At 45.5% G+C, this 24760-nt stretch overlaps 1 protein-coding gene across 3 annotated transcripts in view; it reads left to right on the forward strand.

Annotated features, from left to right (window-relative positions):
- scn5lab (sodium channel, voltage gated, type V-like, alpha b) overlaps window positions 1–24760 on the forward strand; it is a 501419-nt gene that overhangs the window by 223457 nt on the left and 253202 nt on the right. For all 3 annotated transcript variants that reach the window (XM_072576302.1, XM_072576305.1, XM_072576304.1), the window contains exon 14: window positions 14291–14426. In XM_072576302.1, the coding sequence (XP_072432403.1) occupies window positions 14291–14426 (136 nt within the window). The remainder of the gene's footprint in view (window positions 1–14290; window positions 14427–24760) is intronic.

Consider the following 24760-nt stretch of genomic DNA (forward strand, 5'->3'; position numbering starts at 1 on the left):
AGTACAGTGAGAAATTTTGTTTTGCAAGCAGTAAAGGGAGATCAAAACATACAAGGACATTCAGATCATAAGGTATTTAGACAGAGCGAGATGCACAAGGTTTTGGTGACACAGGAGGTGTACAAAGCAAGGTTAACATTAGATTTGAAATTTGAGAGGTCCATTCAGAAGTCTAATAACAGCAGGGAAGAAGCTGTTCTTGAGCCTGTTGGTATGTGTGTTTAAGCTTTTGTATCTTCTGCCTGATGGAAGAGGTTGGAAGAGATTCTAATGGGGGCGGGAGGGGACTTTGATGATGTTGACTGCCTTTCCAAGGCAGTGGGAAGTGTAGATGGAGCCAGTAGATGGAAGGTCGGCTTGTGTAATGATCTGGGCTGTGTTCACAACACTCTGCAGTTTCCTACAGTCCCAAACAGAGCAGTTGCTGTTGTTAAACACAGTGAACTACTTTTTCCATTGGGTTTTGATTTCTGAAGGAGTTTATATTTGTTGTGAATTATGAATTGATTACTTAAATATTTACCATATTTAAATATCAGCATAATATTTAAATCCAGTTTCTCAGTTTTCCTTTATCCACTAATTCCTCATAAATACATGGTTTGGTTTGTTCCTGGTTTCACACTGAACTAAAAAAAACTCTCAATCTCAAATATAAAATTCCATTACGTTATGATCACTCTTCCCCAGAGACTCCTTAACTTCAAGGTTAGTAATTAACTAGTTTTGTTGCATAATTTCAATTCTAAAATACTGTGTTCACTCATTCGTTCCTTGACATATTGACATAGAAAATTAACTTGGATGCATTCCATTAGTAGAAAGCTTAAATTAAAATTTACTTAAAGCAGAATGGGAATGGATGAAGGAGCAGAACTGAAGCCAATTTCACCAAATGCAGAGCAGACAAATAGGCCTTTTTGGGCCCATCTAGTTACCGTCAGTATTTACGATCTTCCTCCCATCCTTCTTGCCAGAACCCAATGGCAAATACTTCCATTAGTTCTTCCTCATGCATTTATCTAGCAATCCCTGTTCCATTTCCTTCAGCTCTTCCTTGTCGTTATCAGTTCCACGTTTCCATTGCTCTGGGTCAGGGTTGAAAAGTTGCATTTTCCAAGTCATTGCTACTTAGTAATAACCTCACATGCTGCCTGTGCATGGCTGAAAATTGGAGGAAAGGAACATCTCTCTGGTCCCTCTTTCTTGCACAACTCAGGCATATTTATGTTTCATGTAGAATGTAGAACATAGAACAATGCAGCGCAGAACCTGTAAACTAATCTAAGCCCATCCTCCTACATTATCCCATCATTATCCATATGCTTATCTAAGGACTGTTAAATGCCCCTAATATGGCTGAGCTGACTACCTTGGCAGGCAGGGCATTCCATGCCCTTACCACTTTGAGTAAAGAACCTGCCTCTGACACCTGTCTTAAATCTATCACCTCTCAATTTGCAGCTATGCCCCCTCGTACAAGCCAACGTCCCCATCCTAGATGAGCAAAAGATATGCAAGTTACCACCATAGCCACCTTCAAAGCAATTGGCCTTACTTTAGAATTCAACCAGACAGTTTCAGTTTTAACATCCGTGAATGTTAAAGATAAGCGTTTTTGATCCCCCAGATCTAACATTTGCACTCTGGACGTTTTACCTCTCACAACCTCAGGACATCTCAATCTGCTTCCTAGCTGGTGGAAGCATCATTTGCCATGTAATGCCACAGTCAACACTGTTCCAATGGCGACACAATCTTTTTTAAGTCTTGAGGGATGAATATTGGCTAGGACACCAGGGATACCTTCTCTGCTGTCAGGCAAATAGTGCCATGGGATCTTTGAATGTGCAGGTGGGACCTGGTTTCTGCACTTTGGCTGAGAAATGAAACCATTGACAGTGCAGCAATCCCCCAATACTGCACTAGGAGTGTGAGTTGTGCCCTGGGATGGGACTGTGTGCCCACTGATCCATGATTGAGAGAGCTGACAATGGAAGTGTAATTCCATTGAAGGCCAACAAATACAGCATGGAAACAAGCTCTTCGGCCCAACCAGTCCACACCGGCCCTCCGAAGAGTAACCCACTCAGACCCATTTCCCTCTGACTAATGCACCTAACACTATGGGCAAGTTAGCATGGCCAATTCACCTGACCTGCACACCTTTGGACTGTGGGAGGAAACCGGAGCACCCGGAGGAAACCCATGCAGACACGGGGAGAATGTGCAAACTCCACACAGACAGTTGCCCGAGGCTGGAATCGAACCTGGGACCCTGGTGCTGTGAGGCAGCAGTGCTAATCACTGAGCCACCGTGCCACCCTCATTGATGTTGTGGTTGTAGTTCCCCAGAGAACAGAAACTATGGCTTGTCCCCGAGCTTTTTCAGCCTCTATCATTCTATGTATCGATCAATTAGAATTACACCAGCAAAAGATCAGAACTAGGAGAAGGAGTAGGCCATCTGGCCCTTCGAGCCAGCTCTGCCATTCAATAGGATCATGGCTGATCCTTTTGTGGCCTCAGCTCCACTTACACCACCACCACCCCCCCCCCCACCCCCCCCCCCACCCCCTCACTGTATCCCTTAATTTCTTTAGTGTTCAAAAATAATCTCTCTTTGCCTGAAAAACATTCAACGAGGTAGCCTCAACTTCTTCACTGGGCAGAGAATGTGACAGATTCACAACCCTTTGAGTGACGAAGTTCTCCCTCAGTTCAGTCGGAAATCTGCTCCCCCTTATTTCGAGGCTGTGCCCCCTTGCGGTAGTCATCCGCCAGTGGAAACAACCTCCCAGCTTCTGTCTTATCTATTCCCTTCATAATTTCATATGTTTCTATTAGACCCCCCCCCCCATTGTTCCAAATTCCAATGAGTATAGTCCCAATCTACTCAGTCTCTCCTCATAAGGTGACCCTCACAACCTCAGAATCAGTCCTTCGCCTGCATGACTTTTGATTTTGACCAACAACAGTCCGAAACTACATGGAGTCAGTGAGATAGTAAAACGTCCCAAGCTGCTTCGCAGGAGCACATGAGGGAGATAGATTCTTGGGTGATCAGGGGTTATGGGGAAAGGACAGGAAAGTGAATGTGAGAATGTTGGATCGGCCATGATGCTATTGAATCATGGGTGGAGTAGTCTTGAAGGGCTGAATGGCCTACTGCTGTTCCTTTTTCCCCTGGCCTTATCAAGCAAAATTCAACACTTAAGGGCAAATGTGGACAAAAGCTAAGCCAAAGAGGTCGACTCTAATGAGTGGCAGAAAGTAAGGTGCAGGACATAGAGAGACAGACAGATCTAGGGAGGGTTGAAAACAGAACTGAAGACCCATGCATTGTTCCATTCTACTTGTTTGATGCAAATGTACAAATCATACAGAAGGATTGGCAAAATAATCATCTGTGCCATTTATTTATTAGACAATTAATCTGGGAGACTATATCTGACCTTGATCATAGCTTGCAGACTGACTAAAAGTCATGGGACTATTACATCATATCCTGCATCATTGTGAGCGATGATTGACATTCTGTGAAAGACGCATACACATCAAATCACAACAGCCTCCGCTGCCAGTGACAGACCGATTAAAATTGGAGCTGGCGAGAAACTAGAAGTGGAAGGAGGTAGATATCATGAAGAGTTGTGGGGCAGGAGGATGCTACGCAGATTCAGGAGGGGGTGAGGCTGGGCATTTTAAAATCAAAGCATTACTGGTTCAGGGCGCAGGAGGTGTTTGTGAGGTGACGGCCTAGCAGAAATGGGTGGAAAATAAGTTACAGGCAGCAGAGGTTTGAATGAATTCGTGTTAATGGACAAATTGAGAAACTCCTCTGGATTCCGCCATCCATAGAGGCAGCCAACACGTGCACAAGTTGTAGATAATTACTGAAACATCCAGGTGTCTGGGGGTTGGAGGAGATAAGGAGAATTAGTTTTTACAAAGTGAGATGTTTACGCTGTGTCCCAACCCCTCCATGTCTTTGTGTCAAGGGATCACAACAGTTATATAACAGCAAATTGAATTGCCTGAGTGATGGCAACATTCTGCATCCTCTGTAGTGCCTATACTGACTGAGGGAGTCCAACTGAATGCATTGCCTGAGAAGATGTGGTGGAATATTCAATAGTAACATTCAGCAGGGAATTGGAAAGCATGCTGGGTTATGGAAGAGAATAAGATAGTGTCGTGCAATACACAGCTCTTCTGAAGAGCAGGAATTGGCGTTACGGATATGGTGGCTGTGTTTTGAGCTTAATTAATCTGTGGCTCTTTGTCCTGCTGGTGGACAGAGTGACATTGTGGCTGGCCTTATAATTCAGATGGCCCAGAGTATTGTTCTGGGAGCATGGGTTCAAATCTCATCGTGGTGGCTTGTGGGATTTGAATTGGATTAATAAATGGGGGAGAGGGGGGAATGTTAGTCTCAATAATGGTGAGCGTGCAGCTAACAACCCCCAAGTTCACTCCAGTCTTTTCAGGAAGGAAATCTGCCATCTATCGCCTAGTCTGGCCTACATGTGACTCCAGACCCACAGCAATGTGGTTGACTCTCAACTGCTCTCTGAGAAGGCTTGAACAAGTCACTCAGTTCAAGAGGGCAATTAGGGACTGGTCTTCCTGGTGCCACCCCCAGCCTTTGAAAAAATAATTAAAAACTCAAACCGGGATCGGAAGTGTTTGACTCTTTGCTAATTAATCCCCTAATAAAATCTCTTGTCTGTTGGTATTTGTCAAACATTTTCCTTCAGGACCAAAGCACAGCCATCACTTTTTTTTTTAACCGCATCCGGTGGTCCCTCTGCCACATTTCCCTGACTCAAGCGAGATTGGCGTCTGACCATCTGGGAATTAGGAATGAAAGGCCGCATCCCACAAGGGGAGGTGATGGCCTAGTGGTAATACCACCGCTCTGTTAATCCAGAGACGCAGGGAATGTTCTGGGGAGCAGCTGGTGGAATTTAACTTCAATAAAAAAATCTGAGATTAAGGGTCTAATGATAACCATTGTTGATTGTTGGAAAGACCCACCCTGCTTCACTAATGTCATTTAGGGAAGGAAACTGCCAGCCTTACCTGGTCTGGCCTACACGTGACTCCAGACCCACATGTGGATGACTCTTGACTGCCCTCTGGGCAATTAGGGATGGGTAATAAATACTGGCCTAGTCAGTGACACCCTCATCTCCTGAATGAATTAGAAAAACCTTCTGTGTCAAGGGATCACAAAGCTAATTATATCAAAGCTAATTAAGCTTCCTGAGCGATGGTGACATTCTGCATTCTCTTTAGCACCTGTGCTAAATGGAAGAATCCAACTAAAAATCGGTCTTTATTGGCATGTGGCAAAACCCAGGATTGGGGCGGTAACAGCAAACACTGAATCAAAACAACGATCAGGGTACAGCTGTCCCACCCAGGTTCCTGGTGCTAACGTAATCCTCTGAGGGAAAGTTTGGGGCAAAAGGTAGCGAAACACAAAAACCAATCAATATTCAAAATGGGTTTGATGGTAGCATAGCCGCAATGTTCCTGGCACAGGAAGGCAGGGGTCCTAGGTAGCTGCTTTTAGGATCTGGTTTCAAATCCCACTATCCCGATGGAATTTAATTTCAGTCGATGAACCTGGAAACATAAAAGTAATTGTGACAATGAAGCTGCTATTGCTTTTTCTTTTGCAGAGAGTCATCTGCATCAGCCATATGGCCCTTGAAGGAAAGGACCTGAGAGAAGCTAGGATCAGGTGTAGGCCATTCAGCCCTTTGAGCCTTCTCTGCTGTTCAACATGATCGGATTGTCTGTTTCAATGCCATATTCTGCTTTTTTCCATACACTTTAATGCCTTTAATATCAGAAATGTTATCAAACTCTTTCTTGAATATACTCAGTGACCCAGCCTCAATAGCCTTCCATAGTAAGGAATTCCACAAGTTGGCCACCCTTTGATTAAAGAAATCTTTCTTCACCTCAGTCTTAAATGTTCCAGCCCATATCCTGAGATGGCGTCCCCTAGTTCTAGGCTCCTCCAATCAGGAGAAGCATCCTCCCTGCATTTAGTCTGTCTAGCCCTGTTAGAATTTAATACATTTCAATCAGATATCCTCTTCATTCTTCTAAACTGTAGTGAATGCAGGCCTTATTGAACCAATCTCTCCAAATACACCATCCCTGGTAACTACCCAGTGAATCTAGCAGTCCCTATCTGGCAACTATATTGTTTCTTAGACAGGGAGACCAAAGCTGCACTCATTACTCTGGGTGTGATCTCACCAAGGCCCTGTACAAATGCAACAAATCATCCCCACACTGTGAAAACAGACCCTTCAGCCCAACAAGTCCACACTGACCCTCCAAAGAGTATCCCGCCCAAGCCCATTCCCCATTGGTCTGCATTTACCCCTGACTAACACACCTAACCTACACATCCCTGAACACTATGGGCAATTTAGTATGGCCAATTCACCCTAACCTACACATCTTTGGACTGGGGGAGGAAACCAGAGCAAGCCCGTGCAGACACGGGGAGAATATTCAAACTCCACACAGACAGTCACCCGAGGATGGAATCGAACCTGGGACCCTGGCGCTGTAAGACAGCAGTGCTAGCCACTGAGCCACTGTGCTGCCCTACTTCTGAACTCAAATCCTATTGCACTGGTGGTCAGTGTTTTGCCTTTGACCTAACCCAATTCGTAAAGTTCGATCACATGGGATTCAGGGAGCGCTTGCTAATTGGATACAAAATTGGTTTAACGGTGGAAGACAGAGAGTGGTCATGGAGTGTTGCTTTTCCAGACTGGAGGCCTGCTACCAGCGGTGTTCCACATGGATCGATGTTAGGTCCACTTTTGTTTGTCATTTATATAAATGATTTCGATGAGAATATAGAAGGCATGGTTAGTAAGTTTGCTAATGACACCAAAATAGTGGACAATGAAGAAGGTTATGTAAGATTACAAAAAGATCCTGATCATTTGGGCCAATGGGCTGAGGAGTGGCAGATGGGGTTTAATTTGGATAAATGGGAGGTTTTGCGTTTTGGGAAAACAAAAAAGGCAGAACGTATAAAATCAAAAAATAGGGCCTTGGGTAGTATTGTAAAACAGAGAGTGGAGGGATTCAGCTACATAATTCTTTGGAGTTTGCATCTCATGAGGATAAACTGGTTAAGGAGGCATTTAGCACGCTTGCCTTCATTGCTCAGACTTTGGAGTGTAGCAGTTGGAACGTTATGTTGAGGTTATTACAGGACATTGGTGAGGCCATTTGTGTGTGGAATGAACTTCCAGAGGAAGTGGTGGATGCGGATACAGTTACGAAGTTTAAAAGACATTTCGATAAGTGCATGAATAAGAAATGTTTCGGAGGGATATGGGCCAAGAGCAGCCATTGGTTTAGTTTGGGATTATGGTCGGCGTGGACAGGTTGGACTGGAGGGACTGTTTCTGTGCTGTATGACGCTGTGATTGGCTGACAGTAATCTGGGTGACTCTGAGCTACAATGCAGAGGATGAGTAACTACTGTTGGATTTCCCAGTGAAACAATAAAGATTATTAAAAACCTCCAAAATATTCATTCCATCTCATACCTTCAATATTTAGGTAACATTTCAGCTCATGTTGTAGCAACAATGAATTGATTGTATCTTGCAGAGTATTTGATCATTTCCCACCCATATTTATCTCTTTAGTCAGAACCTGAGATAATTCAGGTCCTCTTCAAGGGAGAATTCATTTCATCTCTCAACTGTTCTTTCTCAGTCGACTGATGCAAATTACAATTTCAAAAAGGGCAAGATGAAGAAAGCAAAAGCCAGAATGCGATTATTTAAAATCATGTCCTGAATTCAACAAATGCCCCCGATCAGCTGTGAGGGGTATCCTTTGTTGCAAATGCTCTGAGAAATGGACAGTTTCTAATTTTGACAGTTTCTAATTTTAATGAAGCAGCTTGATATTAAATTGGACTCTATCTTGCATTGCAGAGTACAGCACAGAAGGTCATTCGGCCCCTCTGCCTACAACATGCCTATATTTTTAATTAAGTGCTGGGAACCAGGTGTCACCCATAACTGCACTTGAACTGACTAGCTTTCTCAGCCAATGTTAAGGGAGAAAGTACACAATTAATGGCAGGATCCTGAACAATATTGCTGCACAGAGGGGATCCTGGGGTCCTAGCCTATAGCTCCCTGAAAGTGGCCACACAAGTAGATAGGTTGGTAAAGACGACCTTTATCGGTCGGGGAATTGAGTACAAAAGTCAGGAAGTCATTTTGAAGCTTTGCGCCATATTACAGGCAGGATGTGGAGGCTTAGGGGAGGGTGCAGAAAAGGTTTACCAGGATGCTGCCTGGATTAGAGGGTATGAGCTATAGGGAGAGGCTAGAAAAATTCAAGTTGTTTTCTCTGGAGCAGTGGAGGCTGAGGGGAAACTTGATAGAAGTCTATAAAATTATGAGATGCGTAGAGAGGGTTGATGGTCAGTAACTTTTTCCCAGAGTTGAATTGTCTAAAACTAGGGGGCATGCATTTAAGGTGAGAAGGGGAATGTTCAAAGGAGATGCGAGGGGCAAGCTTTTACACAGAGGATGATAGGAGTGTGGAACCCACTGCCAGGGGTGGTAATGGAGGCAAATATGATTGGGGCAATTAAGGGGCTTTCAGATAAGGACATGGATATGCCAGTGATGGAAGGATATAGACCAAGACAGGCAGGAGGGATTAGTTTAATTTGGAGTTATGGTTGGCGCAATATCGTGGGCTGACTGGCCTGTTCCTGCGCTGTACTGTTCTATGTTCTATGTTCTAGTTCAGAGGGCCATTAAGGGTCAAGTTGCAGGGGTCTGGAGTCACTTGTAGGCCAGATGGGGTCAGGATAGCAGATTTACATCCCCAGAGGGCACCGATTGACCTGACGGGCCCACATTTATTTACAAACTATATTAACGACTCGAAAGGAGAAAGTGAGTGTACTGCAGCAACGTTTGCAGGTGATACGAAAATAGAGGGAAAAGCAAGTCGTGAGGATGACCCAAAGTTTGCAGAGGGATACAGACACACTAAGCGAGGGGGGAAAAGCCTGGCAGATGGAATATAATATGGAGAAATGTGTGATTGTGCATTGTTCTAGGAAGCCAGGAGGAGTTGAATATTATTTAAATGATGAAAGACTGCAGAAAGCTACAGAGGGATTTGGGACTCCTCATGTATGAACCACAAATAGCTAGCATCCAAGTTCAGAGGGTAATAGAAAAAGCAAATCAAATGTTGGCTTTTATTTCAGAAGGAGTGGAATGTAAAAATAAATTTTTGCTGAATCTGTGCAAGACACTTGTTTGACCACAGTTGGAACATTGTGATCAGTTTTGGTCCCTTTATCTAAGGTCCCTTTATCTAAGGAAAGATATACTGGCATTGGAGGCAGTCCAGAGATGTTTCACTAGGCTATTGAGGGACTGGTTTATGAGGAGAAATTGAATGGTTCATGCCTGTCTACATTGGAAGGTGAGAGGATACTTTACTGAAATGTGCAAAACTCTGCGGGGGCTTGACAAGGAAAATTAGCAAAGTTTCTTCCCTCTATTTGTGGGACAGCCTGAGAGCTCTCCAAATAAGGAGTCACCCATTTAAGACAGACATAAGAAGGAATTACTCCTCTGAGCATGCTGATTGTGAGAAATTCCTTACTGAGAGGTTGGGGCTTGAGGTGTATTCAAGACTGAGACAGGCAGATTGGTAATCAGGAAGGGAATCAACTGTGATGGGGAAGTGGTGGAGGCTGGTACAATTACAACATTTAATAGGCATCTGGATGGGTATATGAATAGGAAGGGTCTAGAGGGATATGGGCCGGGTGCTGGCAAATAGGACTAGATTAGGTTAGGATATCAGGTTGGCTTGGATGAGTTGGAGCGAGCGGTCTGTTTCTGGGTTGTAAACTCTACTCTATGACAGGAAAGTTGAGCTGAGAATGATCAGATCAGCCATGTTCTCTCTGAATGGCAGTGGAGACTGAGTGGGCTGAATGGCCTACGTCTGTTCCTGTGTCTTGTGGGTTTGGGGATGGGGGGAGATCAAGCTCACCATTAACTTTTGAATGCAGCTCTTTCATTGATTGAATATAAATTCCACCGGCACCTATGGTGGGATTGAACCCAGTGATCTCACCCCAGTGCATTAACCTGGGATTCTATTCCAGTGACCTTAGCACCACATCGCCACCTCCTTGTCCACCTTGTCCACTTGAATGCCGATGTGGCTCAGACTAATTCTATTCCCTCGGCTGATTTGTTAGTGTGTTACCGAGAGCGAGCCTATTTTCCATGGGACAACTACATTCTGTGATTTAGGGAAAGACATGAAAGCAAACCCAGGCAGGCAGTGGGATGAGTTGCTCTTTGGCACCAGGCTGTGGAGAGGAATATTGATTCGCTGCTTAAATAGCTCATTAAGGATGCCTGTGATACCAGATATAAGCAGCAGCTCCATCCTCAGGGGGATCCTGGTCAGTTAGTCAGCACGGATGTGAATTCCTCTCCGTCTTGGCACGTTGAGTGGAGCAAGAAGAGATTTTGGATACATGGCCCCCCTGTTGTCCGATCTTGATGGACTCGGGGCAACAGTTGACCGAGTTCAGTGACGATTTGCTGGTCATGGAGAAAGGGCACTCAGTGTTTCCACGGTGATGGTCTTCAGCAGGAGCATTGATGCTGGGGGCCTTCAAGGTTCATTGTGTTTCCTGCAGGGCTAACGTCGGCCACTAGGGGCACCCACACACGTCCACTCATTCAGGAACACGCACAGCTCGCATAGACTTTGTGTGACCTCATGCTCAAATGCAGCACTACACTTACACAGGGAGGCGCGGGTGTGTTTGATTCGATGGTGGTGAAAGGGGATGAGGGAGGGTGAGTTAGGGAAGAGGATGAAGATCCCAAGCACAAGAGCTCCCCCAGTTCCCAACTCATTATCCTTCAACAAGCACTGCCAGCAGGTAATCCAATGAGTTACATACCAACATTCAACTTAGGGGCAGGATGAGGCCACTCAGCCCCTCCAGCCTGCTCCGCCATTCAATAAGTTCATGGCTGATGTAAATTTGAATTGCGGCTTCTTATTGTGTGTCAGCTGGCCTCCTTGTTTCCCACTTCATAGTAGCTACATTTCAAAACAAACTTCCTGGTCTGTTTGGAGAATCTTACTTATTTTAATCAACGAGTTGAGGCACATTATGACACGTCTCTAATGACTCTTGAACATTCGGATCCAATGGTAGGGGCATTATTCACTACACCACGTGGAATGAGGTAGCACATTGTGCCTCCAACAGCTCTTTGACCCTCCCACCAGGTCCTCCTCGCCAGGGGAATGTCCTTGGTGCCTGTCAATGTAGAATCTTACATTTCGAAGTGACTGTCCCTTATTCTTCTAAGCTCCAAAGAATATAAGCCCAATTCACTCAATCTTTCCTCAAGGAGCAGTTTTGCCATCCTAGAAATCATTCTAGTGAACCTCTTCAGTACTACATCTCGGGCAAGTACATCCTTTTTTGGGTAAAAGCACCAAACTGTGTAAAATGCACCAGCTGCACTCTCACCCACTCTCTATGGGACTAAAGTATTGAGGTTGTTATGGACCAGTCCGATCCAGACCACCTCAAAATATTTTACAAAGGTAGCCCAGAGCCTAACCTTTCTAGTTGTTTTAAGCAGATGTGAGGTGAATATTCCAGCAGCAACACAGCTGGCCAAACCATTCAGTTTTAAACAAAGCCGAATTTATTTGCACACGAACAAAGGAAGACCCAATTTAGAATAGCCTAACTATTTGAAAACCCAGCCGACATGAAAACACAACTTAACAAAGAGCTGTTCCAATTTACTGCCACATCCCATAAACACAGCCCTTGGCAAAAAGGTAAATTCAAACACAGGTTCTTACAGGAGAGACATGTCCAAGAGAGAGAGGATCAGCATGGAGCTGTTTCTTCAGGTGCCCAGCTAAAACTAACCCAAAACTAGAAAAATCCCTGAACTGGGAGAACTAGCATTGTCCTTTCATTGTACAAGTGCTTTTCAAAAAAACCTTAAATGCCTTTTCAAGTGGATATTTCCAGACATATCGGATCCTCTGCCTTTATGACCCCTCTTGAAGGAGAAAACATAGGCAGAATAACCTTGTTAAAGGAGCAGCATAGTCACAAGGTGATGGTCTAGTGGTATAATCACTAGAATCATAGAGTCATAGAGAGGTACAGCATGGAAATAGACCCTTCGGTCTAACTTGTCCATGCTGACCAGATATCCTAAATTAATCTAGTCTCACCTGTCAGCACCTGGCCCATATCCCTCTAAACCTTTCCTATTCATGTACCCATCCAGATGCCTTTAAAATGTTGCAATTGTACCAGCCTCCACCACTTCCTCTGGCAGCTCATTCCATACATGTACCACCCCCGCATGAAAAAGCTGCCCCTTAGGTCTCTTTTATATCTTTCCCCTCTCACCCTAAACCTATGCCCTCTAGTTATGGACTCCCCAACCTCAGGGAAAAGACTTTGTAAGAAAGCGATGCCCACTTTGCAATAGACTTTCTGCAAGATTGCTGTGTGAAGATGAATTCTGAACACCAAGCAGGCTGCATAAAAATACACTCATATGACTATTAATTCAGAAACCCAGATAACATAAGGACCTGGGTTTGAATCCCTCTTTGAATTCAATAAAAGTCTGGAGTTAAGAGTCTCATGAATGTCAATTGTCAGAAAAAAAAACTCATCTGGTTTACTTAGCCCTTTAGGGAAGGTCATCTGTTGTCTGACCCACGTGTGACTCCAGACCTAACTTAACTGCCCTCTGAAATGTCTTAGCAGGCCATTCAATTCAAGGGTACTTAGAAATGGACAATAAACACGGGCCTAAACAGCACTGCCCAAGTGCTGTGAATGGGATAAACGTTGAGGAGAGATAAATGGGTCTTTCTCAGTTTGGCAGCTTGTGTATAGGTGGGTACTGCAGTGCTTGGGCCCCAGCCATCCAGAATCTACATCAATAACTTGGATGTGGGAACCAACTGTAATACTTTGCTAGAATCATACAGTCCAGAAGAGGCCCTTCAGCCCATTGATTCTACACTGACGACAGATTGGCACTAGTCCCACTTTCCCACACCAGGCCAATAGACCTGAATGTTGTGACCCTTCAGCCTTTCCAAGGTTGTCAGGTTACTCACGTCAACTCCGCTCTCAGACAGTGCATTCCAGATCTCCACCATCCTCTGGGTGAAAAAGCTTTTCCTCAAATCACCTCTAAAACACATGTCTTTCACTTTAAAATGATTCCCCCTTCAACTAAGAGGAACAGCTGCTTTCTATTTATCCTCATAATCTTACACACCGCTGTCAGGTCCTCCCTCAATCCTCTGTGCTCCAAAGAAAACAACCTGACCTTATCTGGCCTCCCTTCATCTCTGACTTGCTCTATCCCAGGCAGCATCCTGGTGAATCTCCTCTGCGCCCTCTCGAGTACATTCACATCCTTCCACGAGTGCACGGTGACCAGACCTGCACATAGTACTCCAGCTGTGGACTCACCAAGGTCCTGCACAGCTCCAACACAATCTCCCTTCTCTTATAAACTGTGCCATGGCTGACAGAGACAAACCACCTGTGGGTTTACTTAACCAGCCTATTCACCTGTCTTAGATAGACAGGCTGGAAGAACACGGCAAGCCAGGCAACATCAGGAGATGGAGAAGTCGATGTTTTGGGTGTAACTCTTCTTCAGGACTGGGGGTGGGTGTGGGGGGGGGGGGGGGGGGGGGGTTAGCTGCAGATAAAGGGGGTGGCGGGGGCAGGATGCTGAAGTGGGGATAGGTGGAGACAGATAGAGAAAATATGAACTGGTTGGTCAATGGGAGGAAGGAATCCAGTTGGTGGTAAGGAGCAGTGGAAGGGAGGGAGAGGGGCTGGGAAGGGAGTCGGGGGATGGGAAGGGAGGCTATTTGAAATTGGAGAACTCAATGTTGGGTTCTGTTTAGTGTATTAACCTGACTTGCCAACTTCAGGGATCTGTGACATGCCTTCCCTATGAAAAGACATACCAGATTAAAAAGGTTAACTCTGTTTCTCTCCCCACTGATGCTGCCAGACCTGCTGAGTTTCTGCAGCAGTCCCTCCTGATTTTATGTCTAATATCTTGACCCTGATGGCTGAAGTAGGGATTGCTTCAGGTGCTGTCACACTCCAGCTTTAACATTGTTGCTTGTTTCTCCTTCGCAGTCTTCCCCATCGGAGAATGAAATGAGTAAGAAGCATTTGCTGACAGACCATCGGGTCTCTGTGAGTTACCTGGAGGAGACCTACCAAAGGGAGCGAGCTGTTAGTGCAGCTAGTGTTCTCACCAATACCATGGAAGGTAAGACATGTGGGGAGGGCAGAAGTTGGAAGCAAAGCCCTGTCTAGAGGTATAGGAGGCAAAAGAAAGATGTTGCACTTAACCAGACTTTAACCAGCCACAGTGGCTCAGTGGTTAGCAATATTGCCTCACAGTGTCAGGGACCTGGGTTTGATTCCCACCTCAGGCAACTGTCTGTGTGGAGTTTGTACGTTCTCCCTGTGTCTGTGTGGGTTTCCTCCAGGTTCTCTAGTTTCTTCCCACAGTTCAAAGATGTGCAAGTTAGGTGAATTGGCTGTGCAAATGTGCCCAGAATATCCAAGGATGTGCAGTCTAGGTGGATTAGCCATGGGAAATGGGGAGGTGGCATGCTTTTTGGAGGATTGTTATGGGCTGAATGGCCTCCTTCCACACTGTCGAGGCTGTATGATTAATTCCACTTCCCTGATGTAATATTGCTCTGTTGTGGCTGTTATTCTATTCAATGCTGAATCAATAGCGAATGTTCTACAGCGCCCTGCGTTGTGTATTCATTCGACAATGTGGCTAAGCAGGCTACACCCCTGAGCTCCTCTATCTTTTACAATCATGACATGTGGATGTCACTGGCTGGGCCAACATTTATTACCCGTGCCTAGTTGCCCCTTGAGAAGGTGGTGGGGAGCTGCCTTCTTGAACCGCTGCAGTCCACCTGCTGTGGGTTGACCCACAATGCCCTTCGGGAGTGACTTCCAGGATTTTGACCCAGTGACAGTGAAGGAACAGCCAATATATTTTCCACGTCAGGAGGAACCTGGAGAGGAACTTGCAGGTGGTGGTGTTCCTATGCAGCTGCCACCCTTAGTCCTTCCAGATGGAAGTGGTTGTGGGTTTGGAAGAGGATCTTTAGTGGATTTCTGAAGAGCATCTTCTAGACAGTACACCACTGCTGCCAGTGGTGTAGAAAGTGAATGGCAATCAAGCGGGCTGCTTTGTCCTGGATAATGGCAAGGTTCTTGAACGTTGTTGTTGGAACTGCAGCCATCCAGGCATGTGGGGAGTAAATCCAGCACACTCCTGACTTGTGCCTTGGAGGTAGTGGGGAGTCAGGAGGTGAGTGACTTGCTGCAGGATTCTTAGTTTCTGACCTGCTCTTGTAGCTTGCTATCCAGCGAGGTCTTTTTGGAAAATATCTTACAGATGAATGGGCAGAAGAGGAACTGGACAGGATTGCATTTGACGATAACCAACAATAGTTTGCCCAATTTACCATTTGGAGCTTGTATCCTGCCAGAGCAAGCCCACAGCACCCCTCCCAGAATGATCCTCCAACATGATTTGGAAACAGGCACTATAAGACAGAGAAAGATGATGCAGGACATAAACAATTAATAGAAAAAGCTCAATAACAGACAATATTGTCAATGGATACATGGAGAAGGTGCGAGAATGCTGGTGATCACAGTGGGTCAGGCAGCATCCATGGAGAGAGAGAAGCTAATAAGAAGCAGGAGTGGAAGTAAGGCCATTCGGCCCATCAAGTCCACTCCACCGTTCAATCATGACTGATGGGCATTTCAACGCCACTCACCCGTACCCCTTAATTCCTCGTGAGATTAAGACTTTTTCGAGTCTCGAGTTGTTTTGTCCTGGATAATGTTTCGACTCTCGGTGGCTCTTCAAAGAAATTGCTCTCAGTTCTGTTTTTTTTTGACAATCGGGTACCTTGTTGGTGGAATTCTGTCCTTTGAACTCCTCAGGCGTGTTAGCCACAGCGCTGCTACAGACGTGGGGTTCATTGGATAAAAGCTGGCTGACTTGGCATGTGCTTTGAATGCTGGGGAGATAGCTGATGGAGGCCGCGAGCACAGGGCGTTACTAACCCACATTTCAGTTGATAAGACAGCGAGAAACAGCAATCAGCAGAGCAGACAGTTCAACAATGTTGTCACGTCAATATGGAGCAGATTTGTCAGAGTGAGATTAACAGGGCTTGTGCTGATCTCACTGTGCCAATACCCGACTATATTTATAAATCTGGCAGCAATGTGAAGTACGCCACATTGCTGTTGCTCTGATAGCTTTGGTTAATTTTTTGGGTCAACAGAGTTAATGGGTTAATAGAATCTGTAGGTACTTGACTTGTCTGTAAAGACACAGTAGCAGCCACTTACTCTTGCTGGTACTTATCCTGATCTATATATCACTCCTGAAAGGTTCACCTGGCACTTCGGGATTTTGAGTGTCGCGCAAACACTTCCAGGAGTTAGCAGCTTCTAAAGATTTGCTTGAAGGTTGGGAGATAACAGAGTGCAGCTATATTGGGATGAACTGCCATTGCCAGCTGCATAGCCCGCAATGGGGCTAGGAATCTGTGAGGGACACACTAAACATTGACTAAAAGATGTGTGTGTGTGTGTGTTTGTGTGTGTGTGTGTGTGTGTGTGTGTGTGTGTGTGTGTGTGTGTGTGTGTGTGTGTGTGTTGGCGAGTGTGTGGGAATGTGTGTGTGTGAGAACGTGTGACTGTGTGTGTATAAGTGTGTGTGTGTCTGAGTGTGTGTGCATGTGTATGAGGTTGTGTATGTGTGTGTGTATACGTGAGAATGTGTGTGTCTTTGTGTGTAAGTGTGTGTTTGCGTGTAAGTGTGTGTGTGTGTGTGAGAGAGAGAGACTGTATGTCTGTGCAACTGTGTGTGTATGGGAGTGTATATTGCACAAACACTGAAGGGTATGATTGGAGAAAATGTCAGGATATGATTACTTGACACTTCATTTGCCAGGGAGGTAAGGGTGATGAGAGATGAAATGTTTTCACACAGTGAGTCGTTAGGCTCTGGAATGCAATGCTTGGAAATGTGATGGAGGCAGGTTCAACTGACACATTCCAGAGGATATCAGATGGTTATTTGGATAGAAGTGGTGTGCAGGGAAATGGAGAAAAGGCAGGAGATTGACATGAGGAACAATGGCTTTTTGAAGAGCTGGTGCAGGTGCTATGGGCTGAACGACCTCCTTTTGCATGGTAACGATTCTGTGATTTGGAAAAAATGCACATTACATCAAGGAGATGACTTCTTTGAGTTCCTAAAAATCTCTTAACTGCAGGACAGGGAAGGCTGAGCGGTGGGAATCAAGTCCATGTAGGGGCCGGGAAAACACAATATCCAGGAAACTGAGAGTTAGGGAGGAGGCCATTTAACCCCTTGTACTTGGTCTGGCACCATTCAGTTAGAAAGTAGCAAGCTAACTCCATCTTCCCACTGAAATCACTCTACAGAGTGATGTCCCATCATTAAATCCCCCTTTATTTACACACGGAGGGTCCTTGAGCCTGATCCAGCTCCCTCAGAGCCAGCTCTCAGAGTGAACATGACCTCTGACACTCCTGTTTATATCTGTCAGCCAGGACTCCCTGATTGAACCAGGTTAACAGCCCCAATCAGGGAACTCAGATTCTATGAGGTCCACCTGACTGACCTTGTTGCAATCACTGTACTTACCGTTCCTCTTATCCCTTAATACCTGGATAACAAGAGGCTCAGCCTGAACATTTACATTAATTGCCTTTTGCAGAAAAGTGTTCCACGTTTCTCCCACCTTGCCGGGAATGGACCAGTTCCTATGTTTTTCTAAACAAGTGACAGAAAGCTGAAGACAGCCAGCCTCATTTGTCATTTAATTAGTGACTGTCACTTTCCTCTTCTGTAAGGCACTGCCTTTGTTGAGCTGAATGGTCAGTGTGAGAGGGGAAAGATACAAAAGGGACCTAAGGGGCAACTTTTTCACACAGAAAGTGGTGCGTGTATGGAATGAGCTGCCAGAGGAAGTGGTGGAGGCTGGTACAATTACAACATTTAAGAGGCATTTGGATGGGTATATGAATAGGAAGGGTTTGGAGGGATAGGGGCCGCGTGCTGGCAGGTGGGACTAGATTGGGTTGGGATATCTGGTCGGCATGGACGGGTTGGACCAAAGGGTCTGTTTCCATTCTGTACATCTCTGTGTCTCTGTGACTCTCATGGTCTGAAGCAAAATTACTTTCTGTGATTACATTAAGACTAAGCACATATAGCAGATACATGGGAACACCACCCCCTGCGAGTTCCTTTCCAAGCCACTCACCATCCTGACTTGGGGATTTACTCCCATTCCTTCACTGTCTCTGGGTCAAAATCCTGGAACGTGCTCCCTAACAGAACTCTGAGTGTCCCCACACCTAATGGACTACAACAGTTGAAGAAAACAACTCCCTACCGCCTTCTTCAGGGCAACAATGGCCTAGTAGTTTTATCACTAGGCTGTTAATCTAGAGACCCAGGTAATGTTCTGGGGACCCGGGTTCAAATCCTGCCTCGGCAGATAGTGCAACTTGAAATAAAAACAAATCTGGAAATTGGACTCTAACGGTGACCATGAATCCATTGTTGATTGTCAGGAAAAGCCCATCTGGCTCACTAATGTCCTTTAGGGAAGGAAACTGCCATCCTTACCTGGTCTGGCCTCCACGTGATTCCAGACTCACAGCAATGTGCCCTCGGGGCAATTAGGGATGGGTAATAAATGCTGGCCGAGCCAGTGATACCCTCATCCTGTAAATGAATTTAAAAAACTAGGAATGGACAATCAATAATGCCTGGCTAGCAACGTCCAGCAATGATTTTTTTAAATCATTTAAACTCAGTAATTACCTTTTCGCTTTTTACTTTCCTTTACTCACGTGCCTTTTAAAATCTGTGTCCCCAAGAAATAAAGACATGGATATTATGAATATTTCATATTACCAGGATCAATACCGTGAGGATGCACAGTGTTTATGGGTGTGCGTTTTACAGAGTGCCTGGTCTCTGTCTCCAACTCCAGAATCAATAGGAATAGTACTGGCTGTCAAAACCAATGAAGGCTGTCCGTCACGATTGTAACTGAATACTGTTCCCTGGATGGCCAGATTATCTCGTGATGAGTGACTGAGTAAACTGGCCATGTATTCTCCAGACTTTGTGGTTAGCTCTGCTGCCTCACAGCGCCAGGGGCTACAGTCTGATTCCAGCCTCGGGTGACTGTCCGTGTGGGGAATTTGTACATTCTCCCCGTGTCTGTGTGGGGTTTCCTCTGGGTGCTCCGGTTTCCTCCCACAGTCCAACATTGTGCAGGTTAGGGTGGACTGGCCATGCTAAATTTCCCTGTAGTGTCTATGCAAGCCATTAGAAATGCAGGGTTACAGGTAGGGTGGGGAGGGGGGGTGGGGGGTTGAGTCTGGGCAGGATCAATGTGGACTTGATGGGCTGAATGGCCTGCTTCCACGCTGTAAAGAATCTATGAAGACAATGAGACCTGACCTCCCTGAAACCTTGACAGGAGACATAGAGGAAGGATATTTGCCCAAGTTGTTTTGTTCCTGAACCAGAGGACACAGTATCAGAATAAATGGAGGCCATTTTAAGATTGAAGTAAGGAACAATTCCTTCACTCAGCGGGCGGCAAATCTTTGGAATTCCCTTTCCCAGAAGGCTGTGGAAATCTGTCATGCCCAAGACTGGGATGGATAGATCTCTAGAGATCAATGGATATGGGAATAGTGCAGGAAAATGGAGTTGAGGTAAAAGATCGGCCATGATCTCACTGAATGATGGAGCAGACCTGATGGGCTGAATGGCCTACTGATGCTCTCAGATCCCAATACGAATGGCCAACTGAATGCTGCATGATGGAAAAGTGAGTTGTCGGTTGTGATATGAGAGAAATGTCTTGGTGAGGTTGGTACTGGGCACAGAGCAGATGATTGCAGAAGAAATATAATCCGTGGATCCAGGATCTTCCGCCAGCCAAGAAGCTAAAGTCACCACATTTTGTGGAATCATAGGAGGGCATCAAAGCATAAAAGGTGGCAGAAATCAAAAATAAAAGGCAATTGCAAATAAATTCTGGCAGGATGTCTCTATCTGGAAAATGGTCAGAATGCAGTGTCTGCTACAGTTCACCCTGAGATGTTGAACCCAGGAGAGGGAGGGGTATAGCTCACAGCCACAGGGTTGGATGGAGGAAGGCAGAGGTTGCTTCGTGTGGAGCAACCCTGGTGTAGACCAGTCAGACTCAGTAACCACAGCACTGTGCAAAATGGGGTCCTGAATGAAAGCATTTGGAGACATCTGCCCAGAGGCTTTAAAGAATTTGTTTGTGGAACAATTAGCAGCTTTGAATGATTAGCAGAGGGGATCATGTTTTCAGAATGAGTCAAAGCTCTGTCCCTCTATCTCCCCACTCTCTCTCTCTCTCACACACACATACACACACCCTCTCTTTTTTCTCCCCTCACTCCCTTTTCCATGTGTCCCTTGTCTGTTTATCACTTTCTCTCTCTCCTGTACGCTCCCTCTCTTTATACCTCTCTCGTCTCCTACCTCTGTTTCCCAAGTCTCTTTCTCTCTCCCTCTCTCTCTCTCTCAATCCCCTCTCCTCTCTCTTCATTTCTGTTTCTCCAGTTCTCTGTCTCCCTTTTCTCTCTCTGTCTCTGCCTCTTTCTCATACCGCTCTCCCTTCTCTCTCAACCCCCACTCCCCTCTTTCTGTCTCTGCCACTCCCCCCTCTCTCAATATCCTTTCCCCGTCCCCTCTTCTGTTTCTTTGTCTCCTCCTCCTCTCTCTTACCCTTTCTCTCATTTTCTCCCCTCCCCCATCTCTCTCTGCACTTCCTCTCTCTTAATCCCCTCTCTCAACTCCCTTCCTTTCTTTAGCTGTCTTCCCTCTCCCTCTGTCTCCCTCTTCCTCTCTTTGTCTCCCACTTTCTGTCTCTCTCTCTCTCTCTCTCTCTCTGACATCCACTTCCTCTCTCTCTCTCTCTCTGTTTCCCTCTCCCTCTTTCTCTGTTTCCCTCTCGCTTTCCCGTCATTCCCGGTGCTTGTCGGTAAGAGATTCACTCCCTGCTGCGAAACTTGGCAGTGGAAAGCAGGGAGGACTGTAATTGGGCATTGCTGAAGACTGGGGATAAAAACCGAAAGAACTGTGGATGCTGTAAATCAGAAACAAAACCAGAAATTACTGGAAAAGCTCAGCAGGTCTGGCAGTGTCTGTGAAGAGAAATCAGAATTAATGTTTCGGGTCTGGTGACCCTTCCTCAGAACTCTGGGAATGTTTTGCTGTTGAAATAGGGGGAAACTTGGAATGGTTATTGAATCTGAGCAGTGGTGCAGTCCAATTTGGCCCTTCCCTTTCTCAATAGACCTGCAATTCGTTGCATCAGTATCTAGCGCCACCGCTCCCCCCCCCCCCCCCCCCCTCACAACTTCAAAGCTGCTGTCCAATCTGTCTCTACATTGCTAACTGTAATCAAATTCCAGTTTCTCAGCCTGGGAATCTGAGACCCTGACAGGAACGTGGGAAGAGCTGACACTCTGCAGGCAGTGGTAGCTTGACCTGGGCATATCGATCAAGGCTGATCCTCCGCTGCAGTGTTGAGGCAGTGCTGCACTGTCAGAAGTGCCACCTTTCAGGTTAATATTGTAAACGGCCTGCTCCCGGAGATGTAAAAGAACCCATTCAACGAAGGTCAACCCGGTGTCCGGATTGATATTTATCTGTCAAAAGATATCGCACAAAAAAATCAAGGTTAGAGTCGAGATCAGAGTAGTCAAGGAGCAGGAGAATTGACGTTTCGGGCAAAAGCCATTCATGGTCCTCAGATGCTGCCTGACCTGCTGTGCTTTTCCAGCACCACTCTAATCTAGACTCTAATCTCCAGCAGTACCCACTTTCACCTGAAAAACCAAGGTTGTCATGTCATTTGCACAGAGCTGTTTGTAGGAGCTAGCTGAATGCAGATTGGCTGCTGTATTTCCTACATCACAATAATGACTTCACTTCAAGAATACCTCATTGGCTGTGAAGACTTTGAGACTGTTGTTAATCATGCAACAGACTATACAAGTGTTTGCTTTCTCCATTAGAGTCAAAGAGTCATAGAGATGTACAGCACAGAAACTGTCCCTTCAGTCCAATTCATCCACATCCTAAATTAATCTACTCCCATTTTCCACATTTGGTCCATATCCCTGCAAACCCTTCCTATTCATATTCACATCCAGATGCCTTTTAAATGATGCAATTGTACCAGCCTCCACCACTTCCTCTGCCATCCCGTTCCATACAAACACTACCCTATGCATGAAGAATTTGCTCCTTAAGTCTCTTTTAAATCTTTCCCTTCTCGCCTTAAATGTATGCCCTCTAGATTTGGACTCCCCTACCTTGGGGAAAAGATCTTGGCTATTCACCTCATTCGTGACCCTCATAATTTTGTAAACCTCTATAAGGTCACCCCTCAGCCTTCGACGCTCCAGGGAAAACAGCCCCAGCCTGCTCAGCCTCTCCCTACAGCTCAAAGCCTCCAACCCTGGCAACAAACTTATAAATCTTTTCTGAACCTTTTCAAGTTTAGCAACATTCCATCATGGCAGACGGTGCAATTGAGGGTGGCATGGTGACTCAGTAGGTAGCACTGCTGCCTCACAGCACCAGGGATCTGGGTTCGATTCCCACCTCGGGCGACTGTCTGTGTGGAGTTTGCACATTCTCCCCGTGTCTGCGTGGGTTTCCTCCGGGTGCTCCAGTTTCCTCCCACAGTCCAAAGATGTGCAGGTCAGGTGAATTGGCCATGATAAATTGCCCCATAGTGTTAGGTGCATTAGTCAGGGGTAAATGTAGGGTAGGGGAATGGGTCTGGGTGGGTTACTCTTCAGAGGGTCATTGTGGAGCTGTTGGGCCAAATGGCCTGTTTCTATACTGTAAGGAATCTAATCCTTCCTATAGGAGGGAGACCAGAGAGAGGACCAAATCCTTTAGATATTCAAGGCATCAAGGGAAAGCAGCAAGATGTTATTGAGATGGAGGATCCACCATGAACATATTGAATGGCAGAGACAGCTCAAAGGGCTGAATGGCCTACTGCTAGTTTCTATGATTCTATGAAATAGCTGCCATGTTTGCTTTCAGGCCCAGTCTGCTGTTAGACACCATTTGGGATGTGGACCTCAAAGGGCATTGGGTTCAATGTTGTGCAGAATGTCACCATTTGGGTTCCAAGGCATGGAGACTGTAGGAAAGTCATTGCATTTCCATAGCACCTCTCATGTGCTCAGACACCCAATGCCTTTTGCGTGCCTTAGCTGAAGTGGGGTTTCCATGAGAAACATACATAAAATCATAGAATTATAGAATTTTATGGATCAGTTGGAAGCCATTGTATCTGTACTGACTCCTGAAAGAGTTACCCAGCCAGTTCCACTCTCCAGTCCCATCTTCATTATCCTCTAAATTCATCCTTTTCAAATATAGCTCCAGCTCTCTTTTGAAACCTCCTATGGAATCCACCTCCCCCACTCTCCCAGGCAGCGCATCCCAAATCCTAACAACTCTCTGAGTTCTCATCATCTCGCTCCTCATTCTCTTGCTGACAATCTTGAAATTGTGACCCCGAGTTACTGACCAACCAACTAGTGGGAACAAAATATCCTTCTTTCCCAGTCAAACGTGTTAATCATTTTGAATTCCTCATGAGGTCACTTCTGCTTCAAGGAGAGTAAGCTCCATCTTTCAAAATCTTTTTTTGCATCTAAATTCCCTCATTCCTGGTATCATTCCAGTAAATCCCCTTTGCACTCTCTGCCGGGCTTTGACATCCTTTCTTAAATAAGGTGACCAGAACTGAACACAATACTCCAAATGTGGCCTGACCAAGGATTTGTAGATATGTAGCTTCAAGTCCTTGCTGTTACACTCTATGCTTCTATTTATAGGATCCTATAAGCCTTTTTAACAACTATCTCAATGTGCCTGGTCACCTTCAGAGAATTATGCACATGAGCTGGGAGGTCCCTCTGTTCCTGCACTCCCCTCAAAGTTGCGTCAATGAGCCTGTATTGTCTCCCCATGTTGCTTCAACCAAAAAAAATTGCCTCGCATTTCTCTGCATTAAAATTCATTGCCAGGTGTCTGCCCATTTGGCCAATTTGTCAACGCCCCTCTGAAGTCACTCAGTTATATTTTCACAATTCACCATTCTCCCTAACTTCATATCACCTGCAAATTTAGAGATTTTGCCCTTAACTCTCATCTCAAAATCTTCGATATAAATCAGAAAATCCCCACAGCGATCCCTGGGGATCACCACTTTCAACTAGTCTCCAACCTGGGAAGTTCCCATCTATACCTTCCCGGTTGCCTATATTTTTAGCCAATTTCTAAATCCATGCTACCCATCAATCCCAGACATTACTAATTTGCCATGTGACACTATATCAAATGCTTTCTGAAAGGCCGAATATACAAATCAACAGCACTATCCATATTCACTGACTGTGTCATCTTGTCAAAGAACTCAGTTA

Source organism: Chiloscyllium punctatum, chromosome 8, assembly GCF_047496795.1.
Source record: "Chiloscyllium punctatum isolate Juve2018m chromosome 8, sChiPun1.3, whole genome shotgun sequence".
Classification (NCBI taxonomy): Eukaryota; Metazoa; Chordata; class Chondrichthyes; order Orectolobiformes; family Hemiscylliidae; genus Chiloscyllium; species Chiloscyllium punctatum.